This window comes from Rattus rattus, chromosome 3 (assembly GCF_011064425.1).
Source record: "Rattus rattus isolate New Zealand chromosome 3, Rrattus_CSIRO_v1, whole genome shotgun sequence".
NCBI classification, from domain to species: domain Eukaryota; kingdom Metazoa; phylum Chordata; class Mammalia; order Rodentia; family Muridae; genus Rattus; species Rattus rattus.
The window spans coordinates 62,106,200-62,128,592 of record NC_046156.1 but is presented as its reverse complement, the minus strand read 5'-3'; the positions used below and the strand labels follow the sequence as shown (position 1 = coordinate 62,128,592).

The following is a 22,393-nucleotide window of genomic DNA, read 5'->3' as shown; positions in this document are numbered from 1 at the left end:
CTGGGTTCGGTCCCCAGCTCCGAAAAATAGAAAAGTTAAAAAAAAAAAAAAAAAAAAAAAAAGAAGTGAGTAGCTGGCAGGATGTATGTACATATGTACCCTTTACATTCTAATGAAAAAAGAATCATAACACCCTTTAGGATCTGTTCACCTGTTGACAATAGGTACTACCTAAGGTCTCCTGTGATTAGTTTTCTTCTCATGGTGTTCTCTCTAGCATATCTGGCCCTAATTACTACATTGCTACAAGAGTATTCCACAGAAAACACTTACCTAGTACCTGGAGATTCAGTCAATGCCTTTTTAAGTACTAATAGAAAATAATGTATGCAAACTATGAATAAAACCTTGGCCGAGGACATACAGCCAGATTCTAACCCATATTGAAATCTTCCATCTTTCTACCTCAGAACCCACTGAAGACTGTATGTTTATATGTATATGTAGTCATTGGTACTTGTTAACAGTGACTGGTTGTTGAGAAGACATTTTTTCCTATGTAGGTCATTAGTTTTCAACTGGGGTTAAAGGAATGGAGTTATGTATTTAAACACATTACCATTGAGAATTAGTATATTTCTACCTGAGACAACATAGAAATTAATTCAAAGTGAATCCCACTCTTTAAAAAATGAACACACACACACAATGAACAGTTACTACACAAAGAAGTCTCACAATATACAGAAAGTTGCACACACTGACCCAAAAGACAAGAACACGAACACAGAGTTATTCAGGAAAAGTGGCTAATAACCAGGCTAATCAGAAAGCTGAGTGCACTCTGGTAGACTGAATTCCTGGATGGAGAGCTTCAGGTAAGCTTCCAAGTGTCCAGCACTGCAGCTCTGGAAGGGCACAAAGCAGATTCTAGCAGCATTTCCCAGGGCAAAGCCGTGTCTGTGTGAGAATCAGACTCATACAATGAATAGTAATTCTGTGTTACACGTGGCCAAGAAAAATAGTAAAACCCTAGACATGTGTCACCTGGACTGTTTTGTAAAGAAGTAAGGAACTTCCTACAGGATGGTTGGGGTTTCCAAACCAGCCACAAGAAGAATGTACTTCCAAACAGGGACAACTGCCCCTCTCAGTCTCCCCCACTGACTGCTATTTTAACAGCAAACACAAGTGTGAAAGAAGCACAGGTAGAGTCTTGGGGGAACTGGTGCCCTGCATATAAAGGGCACAGATAAATAACAAGGAAAAAGGAGTTTGGAAAACACTTGCTGGGGATACTGACTCTGGACACTTAAGAGCTAGCCAGTGCACAGGGAATGGGCACTGAGGGGAAGTTGGAGAACACGGGCGCCTGCGGCAGTGGGTGCCCCTGGCCTGATCTGCAAAAGCTGGAGAAGTTGCAGGAATGCACAGAGAATGAATGGCCCGGGATGCACCAGCTGATTCTGCTGGAGTAAGAAGGGGCTTTCAAATGTGATGGTGGGATTCAGAGGCAGGGCCCTGGGCACACAGATCGGCGAACATCTTCTGGAGTGCAGGTGACAGAGCCGGGGCGGCCTTGCCAGTTTGGAGGGGAAACCGGAGGTCGTGGGTTGCACAATTCGGAGTTTGAAGTGCCAGGGCGGCGTGGTGGATCAGGCCTCCAGGCTCAGTGCAGTTCCACAACCCGCTGGTCCTAGGATCGCTCACCATCCGATTTGCTTCAAGATACCATACCAGTGCCTCCCCGGTGCCTCCGCCACCCAGTACACTCACCAGTGCCTGTGTCTCCTCGGTGCCACTGCCACCCAGTGCGTTCTCCTTGGCCCTGAAGAATGCCGCAGAAGGGAGCCAGTCTGCAGACCTCCGAGCTGCACCACGCTGCATCCCATGTTCCCTCAGAAACGGTACCCGCTTTATCCTTTTTTAATAGCATATATTTACAAAGTAGTGGGGTTCATAAAGATGTCTTCACTTAAGTCTATCATTTTTATTATTCTCACTTAGGTTATCCATATTTAACTCTAAAGTAAACTAAAGTTAAGTACCAAAACAAAATCCTTACAGTGTGTGTGTGTGTGTGTGTGTGTGTGTTACACGTATCAGGAGTAGTGTGCCTATGCAGAGGCCAGGCAGTGTCATTGTAACTCCACCTATCCCTTTGAGGCAGGCTCTCTTTCTGAACCTGGGCTCATGTTTTCTAGGCTCTCTGGAGCTGAGGAGCCCCCAGTGTTCCTGTTTCTGCCACCTTGTTATGTAGGTGCAGGGACCTCACAGTTGTGCAGCTACCAACTACCCCCTTTCTCTTTCCTTTTTGGTTTTTCAGGACAGGGTTTCTCTGTAGCTCTGGCTGTCCTGAACTTGCTCTGTCGACCAGGCTGACCTTGAACTCAGAGATCTGGCTGTCTTGGCCTCCCAAGGCATGTGCCCCCTCCCCCTTTTAAAAAAGTTAAAAACACAAACTACAAGGCTTTGAGCTCACCATGTAGTTCCGACTGCTCTCTGTCTGTAGCAGCCATGGCTCAGCGCCGTGTTGAGGGAATAGAGGTGTAAGGCACAATGGCCGGTGCATTGATACATCCCCTTCCATCCAGTGCTTTGAACAGAACAGGTACCCTACAGTAGGAGTCATCTGATTCGCCACTGGAGGACTCTGCTTGCAGGAAAAGAGATGTCATGGCTGATACTGACCACTAGAGGCTCTCAGGGCTGGGCAAGGTATGGGGTCTGTGTATATGTGAGCTCCTACCACTCCCCACCTGGCCAGAGCTAAAATAATAAAATGCTGAGCTCACTGTTCCCCCACTCTCTCCCCCGGCACCAGACTCCTCCTGCTGACCGGACAGTGCCCCAGTAGAACAGACGGACCAACTGACAAGGGGAGGTGAGAGGTGACCACTGGGACTGGTAGGTGGGAATGAGGGGTCTTAGGGGTGAAAGCCTGGTGGGAGATGACATAGTGGTCCTAGGGGAAGTGAGCTGGTGTGTCTCCGCTCTGTCTTTCTGTGTATGTTTGTCCTGACTCTGTAACTTATGTTGTCGGTGTCTCACACTCAGGATCACCTTCCGTGTTATGCACGATGTATATAGAGCTTGAGTGTGTTTTTCACATTTAAGGTTGTACAAGTTTAATCATCCCACCTCCCCATTTAGAAGACTTTCTTTTTTCTTTTGCCCGGTGCTCCAGTGTCACCTTTCTGGTGACAGATTATGGGAACCGAATGCCTTCTGAGGCCACACTGCCCTTCCCCCAATCTGGAAGTGCCCCAGCTTCTAAGCCTTACTTTCCTTTACAATTTAGACTTTTAACAAACACTGAAAGTGAGCACTTGGTCCTTTACGATGAAGGAGGAAATGAGGGTGACATAAGAGGTGACCACTCTAACCCCCTGGCTTCCTTGCTTGCCCGTTTCCAGCAGGCCTGGGTAATGGGGAAGAGAGGAGGAATTTTCCTGAAGCTCTCTGCCACCCCCTCCCACCTTTCAATAGGAACTGGGCATGGAGCCAGCTGTGCTGGCAGGGCGTCCAGCAGCTGTGTCAGGGCAAGAGCCGTTGCCGGGTAAGGTTGTAGAGGAGGGTGCTGTCAGGATTTCTCCATCACCCGGTGGGTGCACAGACCCAGCCCAGAGCTTAGAATCCCCATCTAGAATGGCTGGAAAGTGCAGGAACTGGGGGGGGGGGGTACTAATCATAACAGTGAACAATCTGATTTTCCCATCCCCAGTAGACTCAGACTCCAAGGTATCTCCTTCAGTGTTCTAACTGTGGCTGGACTGTTTGTGCCCTCAGTGTCCACGTCCAACAACTTTTCCCATATCCCCCCAGGCTGTGAGTGTCACACCGTGGGGAGGGGGTAGGGGCCACCATGTCATCCTATCAGAAGGAACTGGAGAAGTACAGAGACATAGATGAAGACGAGATCCTAAGGACCTTGAGCCCTGAGGAGCTAGAACAGCTGGACTGTGAGCTACAAGAAATGGATCCTGAGGTAGGAGCACGGGGGCCAGGACACCCCTTCATGTGGGAAGGAGTGAACGCTGGATGGTTTAGAGTGGGGTCTGAGGGAGGGCACCAGCACAGGGCCAAGGCATTCCTTCGTATATGGGAAGGAGTGATGTTAGGTGACTGGGAACAGGGCCTGAAACCCCCAAAGGACCAGGGACTCTGTGTCCTGATTTGTTCCCCAAAACTCATCCCTAAGAACATGCTGCTGCCAGCTGGACTGAGACAACGTGACCAGACAAAGAAGAGTCCAACAGGGCCACTAGACAGAGACGCCCTATTGCAGTACCTGGAACAACAGGCACTAGAAGTCAAAGAGCGTGATGACTTGGTGCCCTTCACTGGCGAGAAGAAGGGTATGGACACCCTAACATCTATGTCCCCCAGGAACCAATTGGCTGTCTCCTGTGCCTCCCTGCTAGCGACCCTCCCTGCTTCCAGCAGCTGTCAGGGACTCTGGTCTTGGACAGCTTGCATGCTAATTTGTTCTCTTCAATTTTTTGATTATTGAGATAGGATCTCCTATCTCAGGTTGGCCCTGAGCTAACAGTGCTACCTTAGCTTGCCAAATGATGAGATTACAGGCATTTGCCACCACACCAGCCTGTACTCTTCAATTCTTAGAAGGAATGAAAGGACCAAAGAGTCCTGTACGTATACAACATTTAGGCTTTCTTTTTTTTTTTTCTTTTTTTCCGGAGCTGGGGACCGAACCCAGGGCCTTGCGCTTGCTAGGCAAGCACTCTACCACTGAGCTAAATCCCCAACCCCAAATTTAGGCTTTCTGATGTACACTGGTGATCTAGTCTGATCCCATCTGGAAAGGTAAAGAAGGTGGAGCCGCCATCTTGAAAAAAATCACCCATACCTGAATTGTCTCCATCTCTCTATCAGGAAAACCCTTTATTCAGCCTAAGAGAGAAATTCCAGCACAGGAACAGATCACACTGGAGCCTGAGCTGGAGGAAGCACTGTCCCATGCTACAGATGCTGAAATGTGTGACATTGCAGGTGGGCAGCTGCGGGACATTGGAGGGAGGATGGGGCTTGTGGCATCCTTATCTTGACATAGGACTAGGAAAGACCTGAGTCAGGGCACGGTGTCAGAGAAAACTTCTGGCAGGGGTCTGTCACCCTTTCCTCTTCCTTCCTTCCTTCCTTCCTTCCTTCCTTCCTTCCTTCCTTCCTTCCTTCCTTCCTTCCTGAGACAGGGTTTCTCTATGTAGTCCGGCTGTACTAGAACTCACTCTGTAGACTCTTAGCCTGATTCACAGATCCACCGACCTCTGCCTCCCGAGTGCTGGGATTAAAGGCATTCACTATCATTACCTGGCCCAGGCAAGGGTTTTAATCTTTCTCATCCGCATGTACATTGGCTCATCCAAGAGCAGCTTTACAGGGATTGTGAGGGCAGATGAAAGTGGAGTTGTTCTGCCAGACCTGGTGAAGGATCTCCTCTGTAAATGGCTCAACCTCTTGGGGCTCCTAAAGGGCCTTCTGAGCCCTCTCATGTTTTAGAAGTCACTGCCACAGCAGGTTTATGGAAGAGACTCCTGGAGCTGAGGGAGGGTGGAAACTCTGCAAGAATGGAAGGCTGAGCTCTAAAACTGCTTTAGCAGAGGGAGGCAGGAGGCTGGGTTGGGCAGGAACCTTACGTCCTGTCCCTCGGCTCGCCCTCACCAGCGATCCTGGGCATGTACACACTGATGAGCAACAAGCAATACTATGATGCTATCTGCAGCGGGGAGATCTGCAACACCGAAGGCATTAGCAGTGAGTACTAGGAAGCATGGCCACCCTCACCCCAGCGCCTTGTGATGGGCAGGCCAGCAGCTAGGAGGGTGCAAATGTGAGGCGCAGTGTATGAAGAGTTGGAGGGCCAGTGGGGAGGTGTGGTGGGGGATATCTCGGCTCTGTTCCTCATCAGGTGTAGTGCAGCCTGACAAGTATAAGCCAGTACCAGATGAACCCCCAAACCCCACCAACATTGAGGAGATGCTAAAGAGGGTGCGGAGCAATGACAAAGAGCTGGAGGAGGTGAACCTCAATAACATCCAGGTATGTGACTCCCTTCCCCCACAGTAACAGGGAAAGTTACTAACGACTGAGTCCTTAGTCCACCGTGCCCTGTGCCCCCTCAGGACATCCCGATACCCGTGCTAAGCGACTTGTGTGAAGCAATGAAGACTAATACCTATGTCCGGAGCTTCAGTCTGGTGGCCACAAAGAGTGGTGACCCCATCGCCAATGTAAGGCTAGCTGACTCCCCAGTCTTCTTCCCATACCCTGGCATGCACCCCTGGCAAGGGCTGTCTTTCTTAAGGGTCACACTTGGGGGTGCTATCCCTATCACGTTTTCTTATCGAAGACCTCAAAATCCTTACCTACCCTTACTCTCTGGCTCACAACTCTGCATGCCCGAGGTCGTTTCCCCCTCAAACAAGCTTCTCTAATGCGCTCCATTCCACCAGTGACGTAATCCTCCTGCCTCAGTTCCTCAAGTAATTTCAAAGAGCTGTTTCCTCCTGCTCCCATTCTGTTTCTCCAGTCACCTGTGGAACTGGCCCCTTCCCCTAACCCTAATCCAAGTCCCTACCACCCAGGCGGTGGCTGACATGTTGCGTGAGAACCGCAGTCTCCTGAGCCTAAACATCGAATCCAACTTCATCAGCAGCACAGGGCTCATGGCTGTGCTGAAGGCAGTTCGAGAAAACGCTACTCTCACTGAGCTCCGTGTGGATAACCAGGTCAGGGTTCCGTTCCCTTGGCCTCCATTCAGCTAACACCCATTGAGTTTCTCCCCGGGAAGCTTATTGTCTGAGGGAGGTCTCTTCAAGCCTCTGAACTTCCCAGAGGCCCAGGGGCTGGGCTGGTGAACTGCCATATATATCTGATGGCTCTCACCCCTCCACCTCCAGCGCCAGTGGCCTGGGGATGCCGTAGAGATGGAGATGGCCACTGTGCTAGAGCAGTGTCCGTCTATTGTCCGCTTCGGGTACCACTTTACACAACAAGGACCGCGAGCTCGGGCAGCCAACGCCATGACCCGTAACAATGAGCTGCGTGAGTAACTGTAGGCCCTGTGTGGAGGAGAGGGACGTGCTGAAATGTGGAGGTCCCCAGGGCACACCTGGTGACAAATGCTTGGGCGGAGGCAAACGTGAGGAGCTGAATAGCAGGGAAATAGACAAAACCCCTTCCCGCTCCCTGTAGAGAAGGGCTGGGGGAGCCCGGCGTGATTGTGCCTCTAGAGTCTTTATTTCCAGGTGTGCCTTCTTGACTCTGTTTTGTCACCATGGAACAGGCCCATCAGGTGGCTCGAGGCAGCACCTTATGAGTCTGCCCAAGGAAAGGAAAGGAAACCCTTGCCAAAGCAACAGATGGAGCTCTGTTTACTCTTCTTCTTCTTCTTCCTTTCCAGGGCGTCAGCAAAAGAAGAGATAACATCACCCTTCCTTTTACCACAAGAGATGAGAGCCTGGGACACGTAGATCCTCATCTCTCTCTCCTTCCCTGTAAATAAAATCCCTTTTGTTCACGCCGCCTGTCTCCTTGCCTGCACTGGGGTGGGAATCTTGGCGCTACCCTCCAAGGGTTACTGCCAGTTCATCAAGAGATTATTTATACTCTGGGGATCAGCTGGCTGGGAGGTTCAGGTTACCAGGAGGAGGGGGAGCTCTGTCCGCTGTGTTCCCCATAAATCTGCCAAAGGCTTTTAGCCTCTCCACAGGGTACTTGGCTTCAGTCCCCTCTGACAGAGGTGCAGACAGAGGTGGCCAGAGCCCCTTAGTGCCTATCCACGTGTGATCTGTGAGAAAAGGGCTTGGACTTAAGAGTGGAGGTGGGGAAGGAGTCAGACTCCACGAAGGGCAGACCTCTTTCTGACAGACTTATTAATAGGGCACCAGGCTGGATGCAGCTGACACTTGGCAAGAGTCTGGAGAGAAGGTGGGGGAGGGGCCAGAAGTACAGGGAGTCATGTACCTTGTAGGGAAGGAGTGGCCAGCCTGAGGAGCAGACTTGAAATCCTAAGAGGGAAGGAGGAAGTGGCCTCGGCGGTCAGCACGCTCCCAGGACCCACAGCAGTTTATTTGTAGAACAAATAGGGGTTATCAGTCCAAGGGGAGATCAGGGGGCTCTTCCTCATCAGAGTCAAACTCAACGTTTTCATCTTTTACCCATCGGCCTCGTCCATCTGGGACCCATCCAGAGCTGCAAATAGGAGAGAAAAGAGCACTGGTCAGGGAAGAGGTTCATGAAAAAGCTTCACGGAACAGAGTTCCATCCCAGGAACCTACAGGGTAGAAAGACCTAACCCCTGCAATTTGCACTCGGACTTACATAAGTGTGCCCCTACATAAATAAACAAATACAATTTTTTAAAAAGTTACTGGTGATAAGAAAAAAGTCGTTGGATTGGTCTGAAAACAGGCAGGTCAGAGGGAAAAACAGGGAAACCAGAGGAATGTGATCCAGCACTCACCTTCGGAGGGTGAGGTAGTGGTTCAAGACTCGACGTTTTGTGGGACTCATGGGTGCAGAGGTGGAAAGAGCTGGTGACTTTTTGGCGTCTGATCTCTGCCTAGGCTCAGGCTCCTTACTGATCTTTGCACTCTGGAGTTCGGCCTCTGGAGTTGGCACAGAGGAACTGGAGACAGAGGGAGCAGGGGCTTCTGGTCTGGGCCGAAAAGAACCAAAGCCTGTAAAACCGAGTGAAGGAGAGCAGCAGCTTCCCCATGCTCACCAAGCCAGCAGCTTCCCCGTGCTCCTCAGGCCGGAAGAGCAGTGCTTGAAATGATTTCCTTACGACTTTTGTTTATTTGCTTGATATTTGAGACAGTGTTTTTCTGTGATGCCCTGACTGACCTGGAACTCACTATGTAGGCCAAGCTGGCCTCAAACTCAGAGATCCACCTGCCTCTGCCTTCCAAGTGCTGGGATTACCACCCAAGTGTATCACCACTGGCTGGCTCCAGTTCCTTAAGATCTTAAATATTCTACATATGTAAGACCTTGAAATTAGGAACTTGAGAAAAGCTGGAGCCAGAGAGATGGCTCAATGGTTAAGAGCACTGGCTATTGTTCTTCCAGAGGACCTGGGTTCAATTCACAGCACCCACATGGCAACACACAAGTATTTTAAACTTCACCTTTGACATCCTCTCACAGACATACATACAGGAAAAATACCAATGCACATAAAATAAAAAATAAAAGGGAAAAAAAGGAATTTAAGGAAAAACTAGCTTAATAGTTTGTAATGGCTATTCCTGGTTGTCAAGTTGAGAATGTCCGGAATGAACTACAATCCAGAATTGGAGGGCACACCTGTGATCCAGATCTTGAGGCTGGAAGACACAAGTATCTGATCTGGATATTGGCATGGAGATCTTGAGCCACAGTGGCCATGAAAAGCTTAGGCCCAGGCAAGATGGTGCACGCATTTAATCCCAGGAGTCAGTCAAGGAGACCTCTGAGTTCAAGGTCAGCCTGGAACAAAGCAGGTCCCAGATCCAGGCGTGGTGGTCCACACCATCATCTGAGCCCCACCTTCTGCTGGAGGTACATAAGGACGTTGGAAGAAGGAAGACTCACTCTTCTTCACCTGCTTGCACTGACTTGCCAGCACATCTGTTGGAACCTACGTCCACAGCACACAGCTGAAACAACTAGCCTCGTGGGACTGAGCAACTCCTAGATTCTTGGACTTCCCATCCACAGCTACCCTTTTTTGGGATAGTTGGAATGTAGACTGTAAGTCACCACAATAAATTCCCTCACTATAGAGAGACATTCTATACATTCTGTGACTTTAGAGAACCTGACTAATACAGTTCTAAGTTTTTGTATTAAGACTTTCCAGAATGTCAGTATTTGGGGTTGGGGATTTAGCCCAGTGGTAGAGCACTTGCCTAGCAAGCAACAGGCCCTGGGTTCGGCCCCCAGCTCCGAAAAAAAAATAAAAAAAAAAAAAAAAAAAAGAATGTCAGTATTTTAAGACTGGAAAGATGGCTCAGTGGTTAAGAGCACTGACTGCTCTTCCAGAGGTCCTGAGTTCAATTCCCAGCAACCACATGGTGGCTCACAACCATCTGTAATGAGATCTCATGTCCCCTTCTGGTGTGTCTAAAGACAGCTACAGTGTACTTATATATAATAAATAAATCTTTAAAAAAAAAAAAAAAGACTTTCCAAAGCTAGGCATGGAACTGCTTACCTTCAATACCAACATTTGAGGAGCAGAGACAGGCAGATCTCTGAATTTAGGCCAGCCTGGTCTAAATAGCAGGGTTCCAGGATAGCCAGGGCAACAAAGAGAGACCCTTTCTCAGTAACAAAGGAACAAAAAAGTGTACTACCATCCATCATGCCCTACTAATGTTACTAGTTTTTTTTTTTTTAAAGATTTATTTATTTATTATATATAAGTCTACTGTAGCTGTCTTTAGACACACCAGAAGGGGACATGAGATCTCATTACAGATGGTTGTGAGCCACCATGTGGTTGCTGGAATTTGAACTCAGGACCTCTGGAAGAGCAGTCAGTGTTCTTAACCACTGAGCCATCTCTCCAGCCCCCTCTTTTTTTTTTTTTTTATAAAAATGTATTTATTTATGCATTTTTAAATATGAGTGCTTTGTCTGTATGTACATCCTCACACCAGAAGAGGGCATCGGATCCCTTTATGGATGGTTGTGAGCCACTGTGTGGTTGCTGAGAATTGAACTCAGGACCTCTGAAGAGCCCCCTATGTTCCTAAACACTGAGTTCTCTCACCAACCCTTAATGTTACTATTTTTAAGTAGGATTATGCTACAATATTCCATTTCCTAAAGTTTTATTTTAAAATCATTAACTGTCATTAAAAAAAATTTCCACAAGATTAGTATTTCTCAGAAGACAGTTTGCACAGTAATAACTTTAAAGTCATCTATTTGCTTCTACCCTTTTCCACTCCTGGCTTTCTCATTCTACTGACCTGTGCTTCCTCCGGCAGCAGCTGTTATAGTGGGGAGCTCTGTGTAGAGCATTCTGGGTGATTATTCGAGTCTGGGTTAGCAAAGGAGCCTGACAATGAGAGAAGAGAGTGAGTCAAAGCTGTCAGAAGCAAACGGCCCCTCATGCCTGTTGCGTGCAGTATAGCCCCGTCTAAACAACACTGATGCCCTCACCTCAGTTTTGCTTTCTGTCTTCAGTTCGTTCTGCGGTCGTGGATTTTGCTCTGTTCCCTTGCCTGACTGCTTTTTACCATAGAAAAGCTTCAGACCTAGGAAGAAGAAAAGCAAGGGAGAATGAAAAGCTTTTGCCAAAATGTCAAGAGTTCATTCTCTATCTCCCGCCCTCCCTACTTCTCTTATACTTACTGGATAGATGCTTCTTGCCTGCACGGTGAGCTGTCAGCATGGCCAGGGTGTCCAGTACTGGTCGATGGGGGCAGATGGCACAAGCAAAGCTAGGGAAACAAGAAAAGTGAATTATAAGTGTGTGTGCGTGTGCGCGTGTGTTTTGTGTTCCAGCCTGCAGTCAGGGTGTACTTGCTATGGTGAGTAGGTCCTACTTCTGTCATAGCACTCCGCCAACTCCCAGGTTTCCCAATCGCCATCCCTTCACTTCCAGCCAAAGAATACTATTATACTCCTGAACTCCTTAGTAACAAAAGTTTGTTGAGCCTCTGATCCCCGAATCCCCAGGCTTGATCCACTCTTTGCTCTCACCGTCCATCCCGCAGCATCAGCGCCTCATCCTCGGGGATGTAACTAGCTAACAAGTCTCCAACTCTTCGTTTCTGCAGGAAGCAGGATAGGAGAAATGGATGAGAGGAACGGATGGATATTAAATAATACAGAGGAGTCAAATGGCACGGGGCCATGCAGATCATAGGGTAGAAAATGGGGTCACCACTCAGTTCTGGTCCTCTAACCCCCTCCCCTAGATGTCGCCAAAGCAACAAAACAAAGCAACAGGGCGGCTGAAGGTGATCAGGTGATTCTCACTAGGGCTTACTTTGAGCACATTGAGCTGACTCCAGTCGTCCCCTTCCCTCTTAAAAGACATCGCGACTATGAGAATATGATAAATTCTACGCCTACTTCGCTGCTCCTTTAGGCCACCGTAGGAAGAGTACACTATCGCCTTCTCTGCTTCCGGTTTCTTTCTGGTTGAGTCTGTACTTCCGGGGATGCTTTTCCACGCATGCATCGCGCGAGCCGGAAGACCCGCCTCCAGCGCCCTGAGAGGACCTGCATTTCCTATGATACTGCCTGGACGCTGTGCCTTTTGGGAAATGAAGTCTTTTGGTTATCTATTTTATTTTTTTATTTTTTTGGAGAGAACACCGCTCACCTGGACACAGGTCCTCGCATCTCGAAGGATCCAGGTGTTTGGAGACCCAAGATCCTGTACGTGGAGCCGGAATTTCAGGGTGGGACCCTCCTGAGGTGGAGGGAGGCTTCGGGGGATCTCAGTGGACTCTATACTGCAAACTTGTAGTCCTCAGGCTCGTCCTCCTCAGCCACAACCTACCTGGGGTGGGTCTTATTTGGAACAGAGAGGATGTGGGGGCTCCCGGCGTCCTGACTGTTGGATGTAGGGACACACTGAGGGAAGAGTGTTAATGAGGGTGTCTAGGGTTCAAAGGTCAGAGATCAGGCTTGCGAGGAGTTGGGGAGGGGGCGTCGAAAGTCCACGGGGTCAGCGACTGACAACTCAGGGAAGATATTTATGGGTAAGGGGCTTGAGGAAGAAGAAATGTAACCGGCCTGGAAGACTTCTTAAGATACGAACTGTAATTCCGAGCTCGGTAAGAAGCATCAAGAGGAGGAGGACGAATGTAGTCTCTCGAGAGTCGGGAGACTGAAGAGAGAAGAGAAAAAGAATTTTCTGAATATCCATTCTCTGGGTTCAGCCGTCACTGTTGGTCACTTAGCTGGGCTTTCCTCAGTTGTGACCCTAGATCTTGGCAGTGAGGAGATGGCTTCGCCCTCTAGACAGCCTCCCCTCGGGGGATCAGGGCTGCTACGTGGGAGCCGTGCTCGTTCTTATGGAAGCCTGGTACAATCATCCTGCTCCCCAGTGAGGGAAAGACGCCTGGAGCATCAATTGGAGCCTGGAGACACCCTGGCTGGATTAGCACTCAAATATGGGGTGACGGTGAGTCTTCCAGGATTGAGGTAGTCCCCAGGAGAAAGTGGGTGGCCCGCTAAGCAACCACCTCTAACATTACCCAAATTATATTATGGCCTCTTTTTTTCTTATTTTGCTTTCACATCTTAGTGTAGTACTATTGGGCCAGATCTGCCCAGCTATCCCAGTGGGAGGAGCAGCTCACGTGAAGGTGGGTGAGTGGGGGCGGGGCTTTCAGCCATTAACCAGACCTTGTGCCCCTATCAACTTAAGACTGATAAACCAGTTTGATCAAGGTCAAATCACTTGAGTGTCAGAAGAAAGGTCTGTCTGACTCTAAAGCCCATGTTATTAGCCAAGCAGGGGGAAAAATAATGAGAGTGACTAAACCTAAATTTACAGAAGTAAGGAAGAGCTGACTTTTGGTAGAGCTCCTAAGGCTCCTTCTGTAGTTCTTATTTCCACACCAGGGCTCTGCTCTCTTTATGTAGAGAACCAAAACAAGTGCCTTCAAGTATTTCAGGTCAGACCTAGGAGAGGTTTGATGGGCATACAAATATCTTGCGTTAAAGTTGCAGCCTTCCTGTCTATATCCTGTTTTACCACATACAAACAAATGTTGGACTTAGACAAATTCCCATGCTGCTCTACTTAAAGCAAAGCACACCTGTTGGTTGATGTGCTCGTGTAATTTAAATTCTCATGAGGAGCAGAGAAGAAACACTTGCTGTAAAGAACATTCACAAGGGGCGGGAGATCCAAAACTATTGGTTTTTGCTTGGAAGTGGGAGTGGAGATTATCTGTGGTTTTTTAGGGGGAGAAGGGTGCATTTTCTAGTCAGTAATTCACTGTGTAGCCCAAGCTGGCCTAGAACTTCTGGTGTTCTTGCATCATGACTCTGAGATTAGGAATGTGACAACCGCACTCTGAGGTCCAGGTTTTAGGACTGCCATCACTATGGGCCTTGAAGACCTAGAAACTTTCCTTCTGTGCTCCATACAAATCTGTTTAACCCAGTTGTTTGTATCCTTGTCTTCCAGAAGTCTCCAAGCTCTTTAAATAGTTTCAACTTTATGCCTCTAAACCCTGGGCATAGTCTCAGTCACAGGGGAGTTTAAAAGATGACTGAACGCTGCCAGGACATGGAAGTGTGCCCCTTTAATCCCAGCACTCCCGAGGTAGAGACGGGATCTCTGAGTTCAGGGCCAGCCTGGTCTACAGAGTGCATTTCAGCACAGCCAGGGCTACACAGAGAAACCCTGTCTTCCAAAAACAGTCTGAAAGCCAGGCTCTGATATCAGCCCTCAAGACACTGAGTCAAAGGGATGCAGAATTCCAGGCCAGCTCCACCTATAACAAGACCTAGGGAACATGAGTCGAAAGTGTAGTTCAGTGGTAGAATGCAGAAGAGAGACAAGGCTAGACACTTCCTGTGGGGGCTAAATAGACACAGTATTTGAATCCTCGCTTGGATTTAGTGAGGAGCCGTCGGAGGTTGCTAAGCCAGCTAGAGGGTTAATAGATTCCTTTCCCTAGAGAGCAAGAGAAAGATGTGTGGGCATGAAAGATGAAGGACAGGTACGTGTGGCATTGGTGGGCACAAGTATGAGAGAACACACGTGAGGTGTTTGTTTACTCATCCTTGGAGGTCTGCGAGGGTCCAGCCTAGGACTGCACACTAGGCAAGCGCTGTACCATGGAGCTACTCCGGACCACCAAGATTTATGCATTTATTTTATTATTAGCTAAGGTCACACTCAGAGAACTGCCTGTCTGTCTCTGCTTTCCAAGTGCTGGAGTAGAGATGTGCACTATTAGCTGGAGTGGTAGCACATGCCTTTAATCCCAGCACTGGGTTGGGGGTCGGGGGTCAGGGAAGGCAGAGGCAGGAGGACCTCTGAATTTGAGGCCATCCTGGTTTACAGAGTGAGTTCAAAGACATCCAGAGCTACATAAAGAAACCCTGTCTCAAACAAACAAACAAAAAAAGCACTACCATACTATTTGGCTTAGCTATTTTAAAATTTTATTTAGGACTGGAGAGATGGCTGAGTGGTTAAGAGCACCGACTGCTCTTCCAGAGGTCCTGAGTTCAAATCCCAGCAACCACATGGTGGCTCACAACCATCTGTAATGAGATCTGATGCCCTCTTCTGGTGTCTGAAGACAGTTACAGTGTGCTTATATAAATAAATAAATCTTTAAAAAAATTTTTTTTATTTAACATTTACCTTTAGCGGTTTGTTTGCGTGTGTGTCCGTGTGCCACGAGGGTGCCTGGTGCCCATAGAGGTCAGAAGATCACCTGGAACTGGAGTTTCAGACTGTCACTGTCTTCAGTCACACCAGAAGGTGGCATCGGATCTCATTACAGATGGTTGTGAGCCACCATGTGGTTGCTGGGAATTGAACTCAGGACCTCTGGAAGAGCAGTCAGTGCTTTTAACCACTGAGCCGTTTCTCCAGCCCCCACCTCCATAATTTCTAGAAATGTGAAAGTGTCCTGAGACTAAAGTATGAATATTATAAAACAAGACTAGTGTCAACTCTATATTTTACCTAGTTTTTATGGGGTCAAGTAAAATTGTACAGTTACTTAAAAAGTGTGAGGTGGTGGCCTAGGAAGAGGGCTCATTTGGTAATTCAGTTAATAAAAGTGCTTGCTACGCACATATAAGAAACCCTGTAACAGCCTCCAGGTCCTACCCCTATGTAAACAGGTCTCCAACCACACACACCAATAGTAAAAGTCTGGGATACTAAGCCAGAAATGTCTTGAGAGTAGCCTGGCCTGTATAGTAAAAAAGGAAAACAGCTTGAGATGCTAATGAGATTGGTGGATCTTACTGGCAGACATTAATCTTGGCTGATTTTTTTTTAAGATGGAGCAGATTAAACGTACAAACCGCCTTTATACTAACGACTCCATCTTCCTGAAGAAAACGCTCTACATCCCCATCCTGACAGAGCCCAGAGACCTGTTTAATGGTTTAGATTCTGAGGAGGAGGAAAATGATGGAGAGGAAGAGGTTCGCCCGAGTAAGGATGAGATTGGTTCATCTTCAGGGAAGAGGAAGAATCAAGGGTCAGCCTCTAGTCGGCCCAATGGCACAGGCCTCCCACCTCACCAGGGAACCTCCACACCCAGCCATGACCTTTCTGCCTCTGATTTCCTTAAGAAGCTTGACTCACAGATCAGCCTGTCGAAGAAGGCTGCTGCCCAGAAGCTGAGGAAAGGGGAAAGTGGGTGAGTCTCCCTCCTGCTGCTCTCTGTAACTCCCTGCATAGCCCCCTTCTTTTTTTTTTTTTTTTTTTTTTCTTTTTCTTTTTTTCGGAGCTGGGGACCGAACCCAGGGCCTTGCGCTTACTAGGCAAGCGCTCTACCACTGAGCTAAATCCCCAACCCCCATAGCCCCCTTCTTTTAGCTGGTCACAGACTAATGAACAACCGAAGGGCCTGAAGAGGTAAGTGATGCAGTCCTGCCACGTGGTCCCAACATGTGAACAGAGCCAGAGGCTTGTGGAACAGGGTGAGGCCATGGGAAAAGAGGTTCTGCAAATTCTCTGTCCTCACTAGTGTAGACTGTGAAGAAGCATGAGGAGTAAGGTTTCCAGAAGATACTGAGACTCCATCCAACAAGTGAAACAAAAAGGGAGGCAGCCCCCGCCCACCCACAACCACTCACTTGGTCCGTTCTCAGGTTCTTGCCCTGATTTGTTGCTCTTTTGCCCTTCCCTCATCCTCAGGGTACCTGAGGAGGATACAGGTCTCTACCCCAGCTCCCCTCGGATGCAGCAGCGAGCAGTCCTGGGTCCTGTGCCACTCACCCGGACGTCTCGAACCCAGACACTGCGGGACCAGGAAGATGAAATTTTCAAACTCTGATGTCCCCAGAACTGATGAGCGCAGCAGAATGTTTAAGGAACAGCTCAAGGAGGAGGAGTCTGAGGTGAGGCTCAAGAGCAGTGCTCCCAGCCTGCCTCACTCCTCTCCAGCCATCTTGCCCAGCCTCTTTGTCAAGATTTCCTCAGCTGGGTACACTTTTTGGCAAGCGTAGGGGGTGGGAGCAGACCTCTTCCCATTTCTTGGGCTGAATCTAGAGTTATCTTTTAGATTCAAAGGCTCTTTTAAGCCCTCGCTGTCCCTTTCACCATTCCCTGGCCTTACACAGGGAAGCAGAGACCCCTCCCCTATCTCCAATGATCTTACCTAATTTATTTGGTGCTATATTGAAGTAATATTTATTTGCTCTATCTAACTCTTTTCTCCTCTTAAGTGAGGGGGGCCGGGATTTCCATATCACTGAGGACAGGGAGACCCAGAATGTAAGTGGAGTCGGCTGTCTGCTCGCCTCTCCCAGTGAAGCATGTTACGGAGGCCAGAGTCAGGAAGCTCACCACAGAGTGGCAGACCAAGCTAAAGGGTAGGGGCCAAGTAACTCCCTGCTACTTTTTACACCTCCTGGCTGTGAGAAGGCAGTGGGGTGGGGTAGGGTACTGAGTGAGCACCCTTCTTCCCCCTCCTCTCCTCAGTGTGTGGAGGGGCTGAGGAGAGGAAGATGCTCTGGGGTTCCAAGGAGGACGGTTGCACAAGTGTCTTTGTTACACACCCTAGCCTGCCTCTGCCTTGCTCCTCACTTCTTATTTAGCTGTAATCAGTTTGTCTTTGGTTCCTTAAGTGAAGAAACAGGCACTGGGAGTCTGCCGTCGCCTGTTGAGGAGTGGGGCTCGTGAGATAAGTGTTGTTTCTAGACCTCTCCTCTGTTTAGCCTGAGTGTGGAGCTCGAGAGATTAAACAGTGAGCCTGTGCACGTTTCAGTGGTTTTATTCCCTGTGCCTCCCTTCCCTCAGCTCCTTCTAGAAGCTCTGAAACAGCATCTGTGTGTGTCCGAGTGCTGCCTCCAACTGCAGGAGATCCAGGAGTCTCCGCTGGCCACCTTCCTGCGTCTGGCCTTTAGTGTCCCCTTCCTCGGGTTTGTGGAGGAGGAGGATCCCCTGTTCTGTGCAGCCATCCTGGGAGAGGCGGATCGGAGTTTCACTTCTTCTTCAGTCAGCTGTTTCCTTTACTGGAACTGGATGGGAGAGCCGCCTCTCTCAGCCCAGTCTTACTTTACTCCACCAGCAGTTTGGGGGTGGGGGTGGCCTCGGTGTCAATAGCACTCTTGGGAGAGAATGAAGCCAGGGGATTGAAAAGCATTTGTGCGGGGTTAGAAAGCCCGATGTGTCGTTTCCCGGTCAGTCATTTTGCCAAAGTCCAGTGTGCTGAGCTCAGGAGTCTCAGAGCTTCCCCTCGTCTAGAAGCTTCCGGAGCCCATCACAGATCTTGCCAAGGTGCTGAGTGAAGTCGGGCCCATAGAGGGCAGCCAGCAGGTCAGGGTCAGAGTAGTGATCAAACACGTGTCTGATGCGGTCATGTGACTTGGGTGTGAGGTGGTGCTCCACCAGCTCCAGCAGAATGTCCCGGCACTCGATGAGCAGACCTGCTAGCACGCAGCCTCAAAGGTGAAGTCCACCTCACCAAAGCTAAGTGCAGTCATCGCACCCTGCCGCAGCTTCTGGCGAAATCGTGTAGCCAGAGCCAGCTCCCCAGGGCTAAAGCAGCCACTGCGGTGCAACACCGCCACCTTGACGGCCACCTTGATGAGGTCTTTGATCACCCGTTGTGCCTTGGACCGGCTGTGCGTGTATTCTTTGGAGACGCGGTAAAGCTCGTCTAGCACCTCGCTGCTGGTCTCGTCGATAAAGAGATGCGCCACGGACCGACCAGCCATTTTACTCAGCAGCTTCTTCTCCGCTTGTAGTGCCAGACTCTTTGAGCTGAAGGACTCCATGGTGCTAGGTGACCGTATGTGGTCTGTGACTAAAAGAGGCAATGGGAGGAGTTAGAGAAAAGGAGAGAAATGGATTTTCCTCGTCTTTACTGCTCTGCCTGCTTTGTCTTCCCGCTCCCCTGGGCCCCTTCCATCCTGTAGGCCTTGCTTCTGCTTTTTCCCATTAGTGCTGTAAACAAGTCATCTGTGTCTCCAAACAGCCCGGAGGAGCAGGGAGAGCCCTGGCTGGAGGAGTGTGGGCATAACTGAAGTCTTAGGGCGGGAGGCTATACAGATCCAAAGCTTATGTCAGTGGAGGAACCATAAAGTCTTAAGAAAAGTGAGAGATATAAAGCCTGGGATTCCTAAATAGAACACTTGACTTTTTTTTGGTCAAGAACCAAGTTGTGTGCTAAGTGCTTGATACGAACTGCCTCGGTTTACCAACTTCATAAGGGTAACAGCCCTATGTTACAGTGAGAAATCTCCAGGCCAAAGGAACTCTTTTTTTTGTTGCTATTCTTGTTCTTCTCAATACAGGGTCTCTCAGTGTAACCCTGGCTGTCCTGTAACTCGCTCTGTAGACCAGGCTAGCCTCCAACTGAGATGTGCCTGCCTCTGCCTCTTAAGTGATGGGATTAAAGGTGTATACCACCACCTCTAGGCAAGGCCTAGAGATCTTAAGCAGCTTGGCCTAGTAAATGATGAAAACAGGCTTCAAGGAGCTGGAGAGATGGCCAGGCTCACAAACAGATGGCCCACCATCACGTATAACTCTAGCTCCAGGGAGTCCCAACACCTCTGGCCTCTACTCACACATATACATAATAAATAACGAGTTGTGAGAAAAAATAGGCTACAAGTCAAATAATCCCTCCAAAGTCCCTCTCCGACAAGGAGTGCTGACAGTCCCGGCCCACTGAGGGTGGCTGGGGCAGCAGTAGTGGTCTCAGGCTGACTAGGCCGAGCTGAGGCCTTCCTGGGGGTACATCCTGTGCCTAAGGACAGGGTCTTCTCGCCGTGGTCCTTGACTACGCTTCTTCTGGTTGTTTTGCTTCTTACTTCCCCCTCCCCGGCTCTGCAGGATGTGGCCATGACCGCAATGAGGAGCAACCTCACCCTCTCCCTCAAATGAAAACAGGAGTCCTCGCAGAGGGAGGAGAGCCAGGGGGCTCTCTCCCGCAACTCAATCACTCCAATGGGAGCCTGCCATCTTGATTTGTTTCTGCCTTGCCCTGCAGACGGTCCTGCCCTCCTCAGTGGAGGTAATTGTCCACAGGAGCCCGCTTTCCTTCCCGACTTGCCTTCTTCTTACCCAGCTCTCTGTTGCCCCGATATCTCCAACTAGGTTCCCAGTCCTCTCAGGGTAGCTATGTCACTCGCTCTTTTTGTCCCAGCCTCTACATGATCCCCATGAACCTCTAGCCTAGCTAAGCTTTCACTTTGGGTCACCGTACTCCCATGGCCGAAGATACTTTAGATCTGTAAATCTCTACTCATACCCCATGTGCACCTCCATGCCTCAGCTCTAGGCTCAACCCCCATCCCAACCCCGGTCTCCCTCTCAGATAACCTTGCCCATCCACTGAATACACTAAAATGGTTCTGGGGAGAGAGAGGGAGACACAAGAATTCTACAAGCGAGAGTTTCACAAAACAGAAAGAAAGGTGAGGGTGAAAAGGTTGGGCTATCTCATCAGTGTCTCCCCGAAACCCGCCCCCTGCCATTGCCAGTCTCACCTGCTGTGCGCTGGGTGCCGGTCTTGCCTTGGATGTGTCTGAGAGCTAGCAGAAAGGAGAAGCTCCTAAGAGGCCCTTTGGTCTAGCCCCACCCCAAGCCCCGCCTACCTGCTCTCCACCTCCGGTTCATCACCACTGTCACCAAGAAGTCCAGTGTCCCAAGAGCAGCCTAGAAATAAGACAAAGGTCAAAAGGAATGGAATTCTATAGGAAGCACCGACTCTGAGTGGCAAGGACAGATTGCACACCTCCACCTAAACGGTCTGCTTCTTTCTTGCTGCCTAATATTCTTGTGGTACTGAGAACCGTGCAGAGTCCAGATTTTTAATGTGGAAGTCAGTGAGGAAAGTATGGAAGATCATCGAGTGGTGTAGTAGAACAGCATTACACAAGCATCTTCAGGTCCTGGAAGGTAAGATTAGCATAGAACTGCCCCAATACCGGCAGGGGGTAGGTGCCAAGGTTGGAGGCTGCTGAGCCATACATGACCAGTAGGTGTCAGCATCGAGCCAAAACGCTAGAGGACCAAGTAATAGCTTAATAGCTGTGAAGGGCCTGGAAAATGAAAGCCATCTCCAGTGAGGCAAAACTACACCTTTAGTCCCAGCACTCTGGAGGCAGAGACAGGCGGATCTCTGAGTTCAAGATCAGCCTGGTCTACAGAGTGAGCTCCAGGCCAGCCAGGGCTGCATAGTGAAACTCTGTCTTGGAAAAACAACCACCTATCACTCCAGCTCCAGGAATTCCAGTGTTCTCTTCTGGCCTCCAGAGTCATCTGCATAAACACAGTCCACAAACATACCCTTGGGTGCAGAGAGACACAAATCTTTAAAAGGAGCTAATTATATAGCTTTCTTCAGTTCGGGATGAGAACCCGAAAAGAGGCCTTGGGATTCAACAATTTAAAAATTGTTCTGGGGTCCACCAGAGAGATGGCTCAGTGACTTGATCTTCCAGATGTCCTGAGTTTTATTTCCAGCACCTATATCTGGTGGTTCATAACCACTAGTTAGTTCCAGTCAGTCTAATACCTCTGGTCAGGCTGGAGAGATGGCTCAGAGGTTAAAAGCACTGACTGTTCTTCAGAGGTCCTGAGTTCAATTCCCAGCAACCACATGGTGGCTCACAGCCATCTGTAATGAGATCTGATGCCCTCTTCTGGTGTGTCTGAAGACAGCTGCAGTGTACTTATATATAATAAATAAATGAATTAAAAAACATGGAAATGAGGACTCAGCAGTCACTCTATAAGATGTCTACCATCCATGTGAACACCTAAGTTTGATCCATACGTAGCACCTAGCTAAAACACCAGGCAGGCAAGGCAGAACACATCAGAAGTAGAGACAGGAGAGGCCCAGTTGCAGGCCAGTCTAGCAAAATAGATTCAGATTCCATGAGAGATTCAATGAGCTCCAGATTCAGTGGGAGATTTGTCTCAAAAACATTAAAATGGAGGGATTGTGGGAGGGGTGGACAGGATATAAGGTAAATATAATAATAATAATAACAATTTTAAAAGATGTGAATTGGAGGAAGACAACACACACACATGCACACACACACATGCACACACACACATGTACACACACAGTAGAGGGTGAAAGTGTGGAGAGGGGGTGGAAGAGGGTGGAAGAAAAAGTGCCAACAAAGTAGCAAAAAGGCCAGCTATACACACTCACAAGCACACACATGTGAAGTGTGCACACACACACATGCATGTGAATTTGGAGGAGAGAGGCAGAGGTCATGGCGGGACAATAATTGAAAGCACTTC

General features: G+C 49.0%; 4 protein-coding genes across 8 annotated transcripts; 2 read left to right on the top strand and 2 right to left on the bottom strand.

The window, feature by feature from the left end:
- Positions 1–2,611: 2,611 nt before the first annotated feature.
- Tmod4 (tropomodulin 4) lies at positions 2,612–7,483 on the top strand. Of its 3 annotated transcripts, XM_032897773.1 has the most exons (11): positions 2,612–2,658; positions 2,765–2,824; positions 3,430–3,499; positions 3,766–3,928; positions 4,142–4,298; positions 4,837–4,953; positions 5,626–5,715; positions 5,870–6,000; positions 6,084–6,191; positions 6,546–7,005; positions 7,364–7,483. In XM_032897773.1, the coding sequence occupies exons 4-10, from the start codon at positions 3,806–3,808 to the stop codon at positions 6,723–6,725; spliced, it is 906 nt and encodes a 301-aa protein (XP_032753664.1). In that variant the 5' UTR covers positions 2,612–2,658; positions 2,765–2,824; positions 3,430–3,499; positions 3,766–3,805; the 3' UTR covers positions 6,726–7,005; positions 7,364–7,483. The 3 variants fall into 3 exon arrangements, with proteins under 3 accessions (XP_032753664.1, XP_032753662.1, XP_032753661.1); XM_032897771.1 differs by lacking the exons at positions 2,612–2,658; positions 3,430–3,499 and having other exon boundaries at positions 2,694–2,824; XM_032897770.1 differs by lacking the exons at positions 2,612–2,658; positions 3,430–3,499 and having other exon boundaries at positions 2,694–2,847.
- Positions 7,484–7,962: 479 nt separating this feature from the next.
- Positions 7,963–12,366, bottom strand: Scnm1 (sodium channel modifier 1). Of its 2 annotated transcripts, none has more exons than XM_032897775.1 (7): positions 12,287–12,366; positions 11,659–11,729; positions 11,308–11,396; positions 11,116–11,210; positions 10,923–11,011; positions 8,426–8,620; positions 7,963–8,154 (listed from the first exon to the last, which is right to left on the bottom strand). In XM_032897775.1, the coding sequence occupies exons 2-7, from the start codon at positions 11,673–11,675 to the stop codon at positions 8,055–8,057; spliced, it is 585 nt and encodes a 194-aa protein (XP_032753666.1). In that variant the 5' UTR covers positions 11,676–11,729; positions 12,287–12,366; the 3' UTR covers positions 7,963–8,054. The 2 variants fall into 2 exon arrangements, with proteins under 2 accessions (XP_032753666.1, XP_032753665.1); XM_032897774.1 differs by lacking the exon at positions 12,287–12,366 and adding an exon at positions 11,948–12,122.
- Positions 12,367–12,798: 432 nt separating this feature from the next.
- On the top strand, positions 12,799–20,623 carry Lysmd1 (LysM domain containing 1). 2 transcript variants are annotated; one of them, XR_004387344.1, is made up of 4 exons: positions 12,799–13,093; positions 15,949–16,313; positions 16,814–17,016; positions 19,961–20,623. XR_004387344.1 is itself a non-coding variant. In XM_032897776.1 (3 exons), exons 1-3 carry the CDS (start codon positions 12,914–12,916, stop codon positions 16,950–16,952), a joined length of 684 nt encoding a protein of 227 aa, XP_032753667.1. In that variant the 5' UTR covers positions 12,799–12,913; the 3' UTR covers positions 16,953–17,534. The 2 variants fall into 2 exon arrangements, 1 of the variants encoding a protein (XP_032753667.1); XM_032897776.1 differs by lacking the exon at positions 19,961–20,623 and having other exon boundaries at positions 16,814–17,534.
- Tnfaip8l2 (TNF alpha induced protein 8 like 2) lies at positions 17,876–20,685 on the bottom strand. The gene is given in 3 exon segments (XM_032897777.1): positions 17,876–18,558; positions 18,561–18,926; positions 20,617–20,685. Coding segments are annotated over 2 exon segments (552 nt in total). The 5' UTR covers positions 18,898–18,926; positions 20,617–20,685; the 3' UTR covers positions 17,876–18,343.
- Positions 20,686–22,393: the final 1,708 nt, after the last annotated feature.

What these genes read in the sequence shown, in the direction of transcription:
- Tmod4 (XM_032897773.1), top strand. Translation starts at nt 3,806, where the DNA reads ATGTCATCCTATCAGAAGGAACTGGAGAAGTACAGAGACATAGATGAA. An exon ending in TACAAGAAATGGATCCTGAG is followed by an intron (nt 3,929 to 4,141) that starts GTAGGAGCACGG and finishes CTCATCCCTAAG; the next exon opens with AACATGCTGCTGCCAGCTGG. An exon ending in CAACACCGAAGGCATTAGCA is followed by an intron (nt 5,716 to 5,869) that starts GTGAGTACTAGG and finishes GTTCCTCATCAG; the next exon opens with GTGTAGTGCAGCCTGACAAG.
- Scnm1 (XM_032897774.1), bottom strand. Translation starts at nt 11,998, where the DNA reads ATGTCTTTTAAGAGGGAAGGGGACGACTGGAGTCAGCTCAATGTGCTC. An exon ending in GTCAGCTCAATGTGCTCAAA is followed by an intron (nt 11,730 to 11,947) that starts GTAAGCCCTAGT and finishes TGCTTCCTGCAG; the next exon opens with AAACGAAGAGTTGGAGACTT. An exon ending in AGACAGAAAGCAAAACTGAG is followed by an intron (nt 11,012 to 11,115) that starts GTGAGGGCATCA and finishes TCTCATTGTCAG; the next exon opens with GCTCCTTTGCTAACCCAGAC.
- Lysmd1 (XM_032897776.1), top strand. Translation starts at nt 12,914, where the DNA reads ATGGCTTCGCCCTCTAGACAGCCTCCCCTCGGGGGATCAGGGCTGCTA. An exon ending in CACTCAAATATGGGGTGACG is followed by an intron (nt 13,094 to 15,948) that starts GTGAGTCTTCCA and finishes TTTTTTTTTAAG; the next exon opens with ATGGAGCAGATTAAACGTAC. An exon ending in CTGAGGAAAGGGGAAAGTGG is followed by an intron (nt 16,314 to 16,813) that starts GTGAGTCTCCCT and finishes CCTCATCCTCAG; the next exon opens with GGTACCTGAGGAGGATACAG.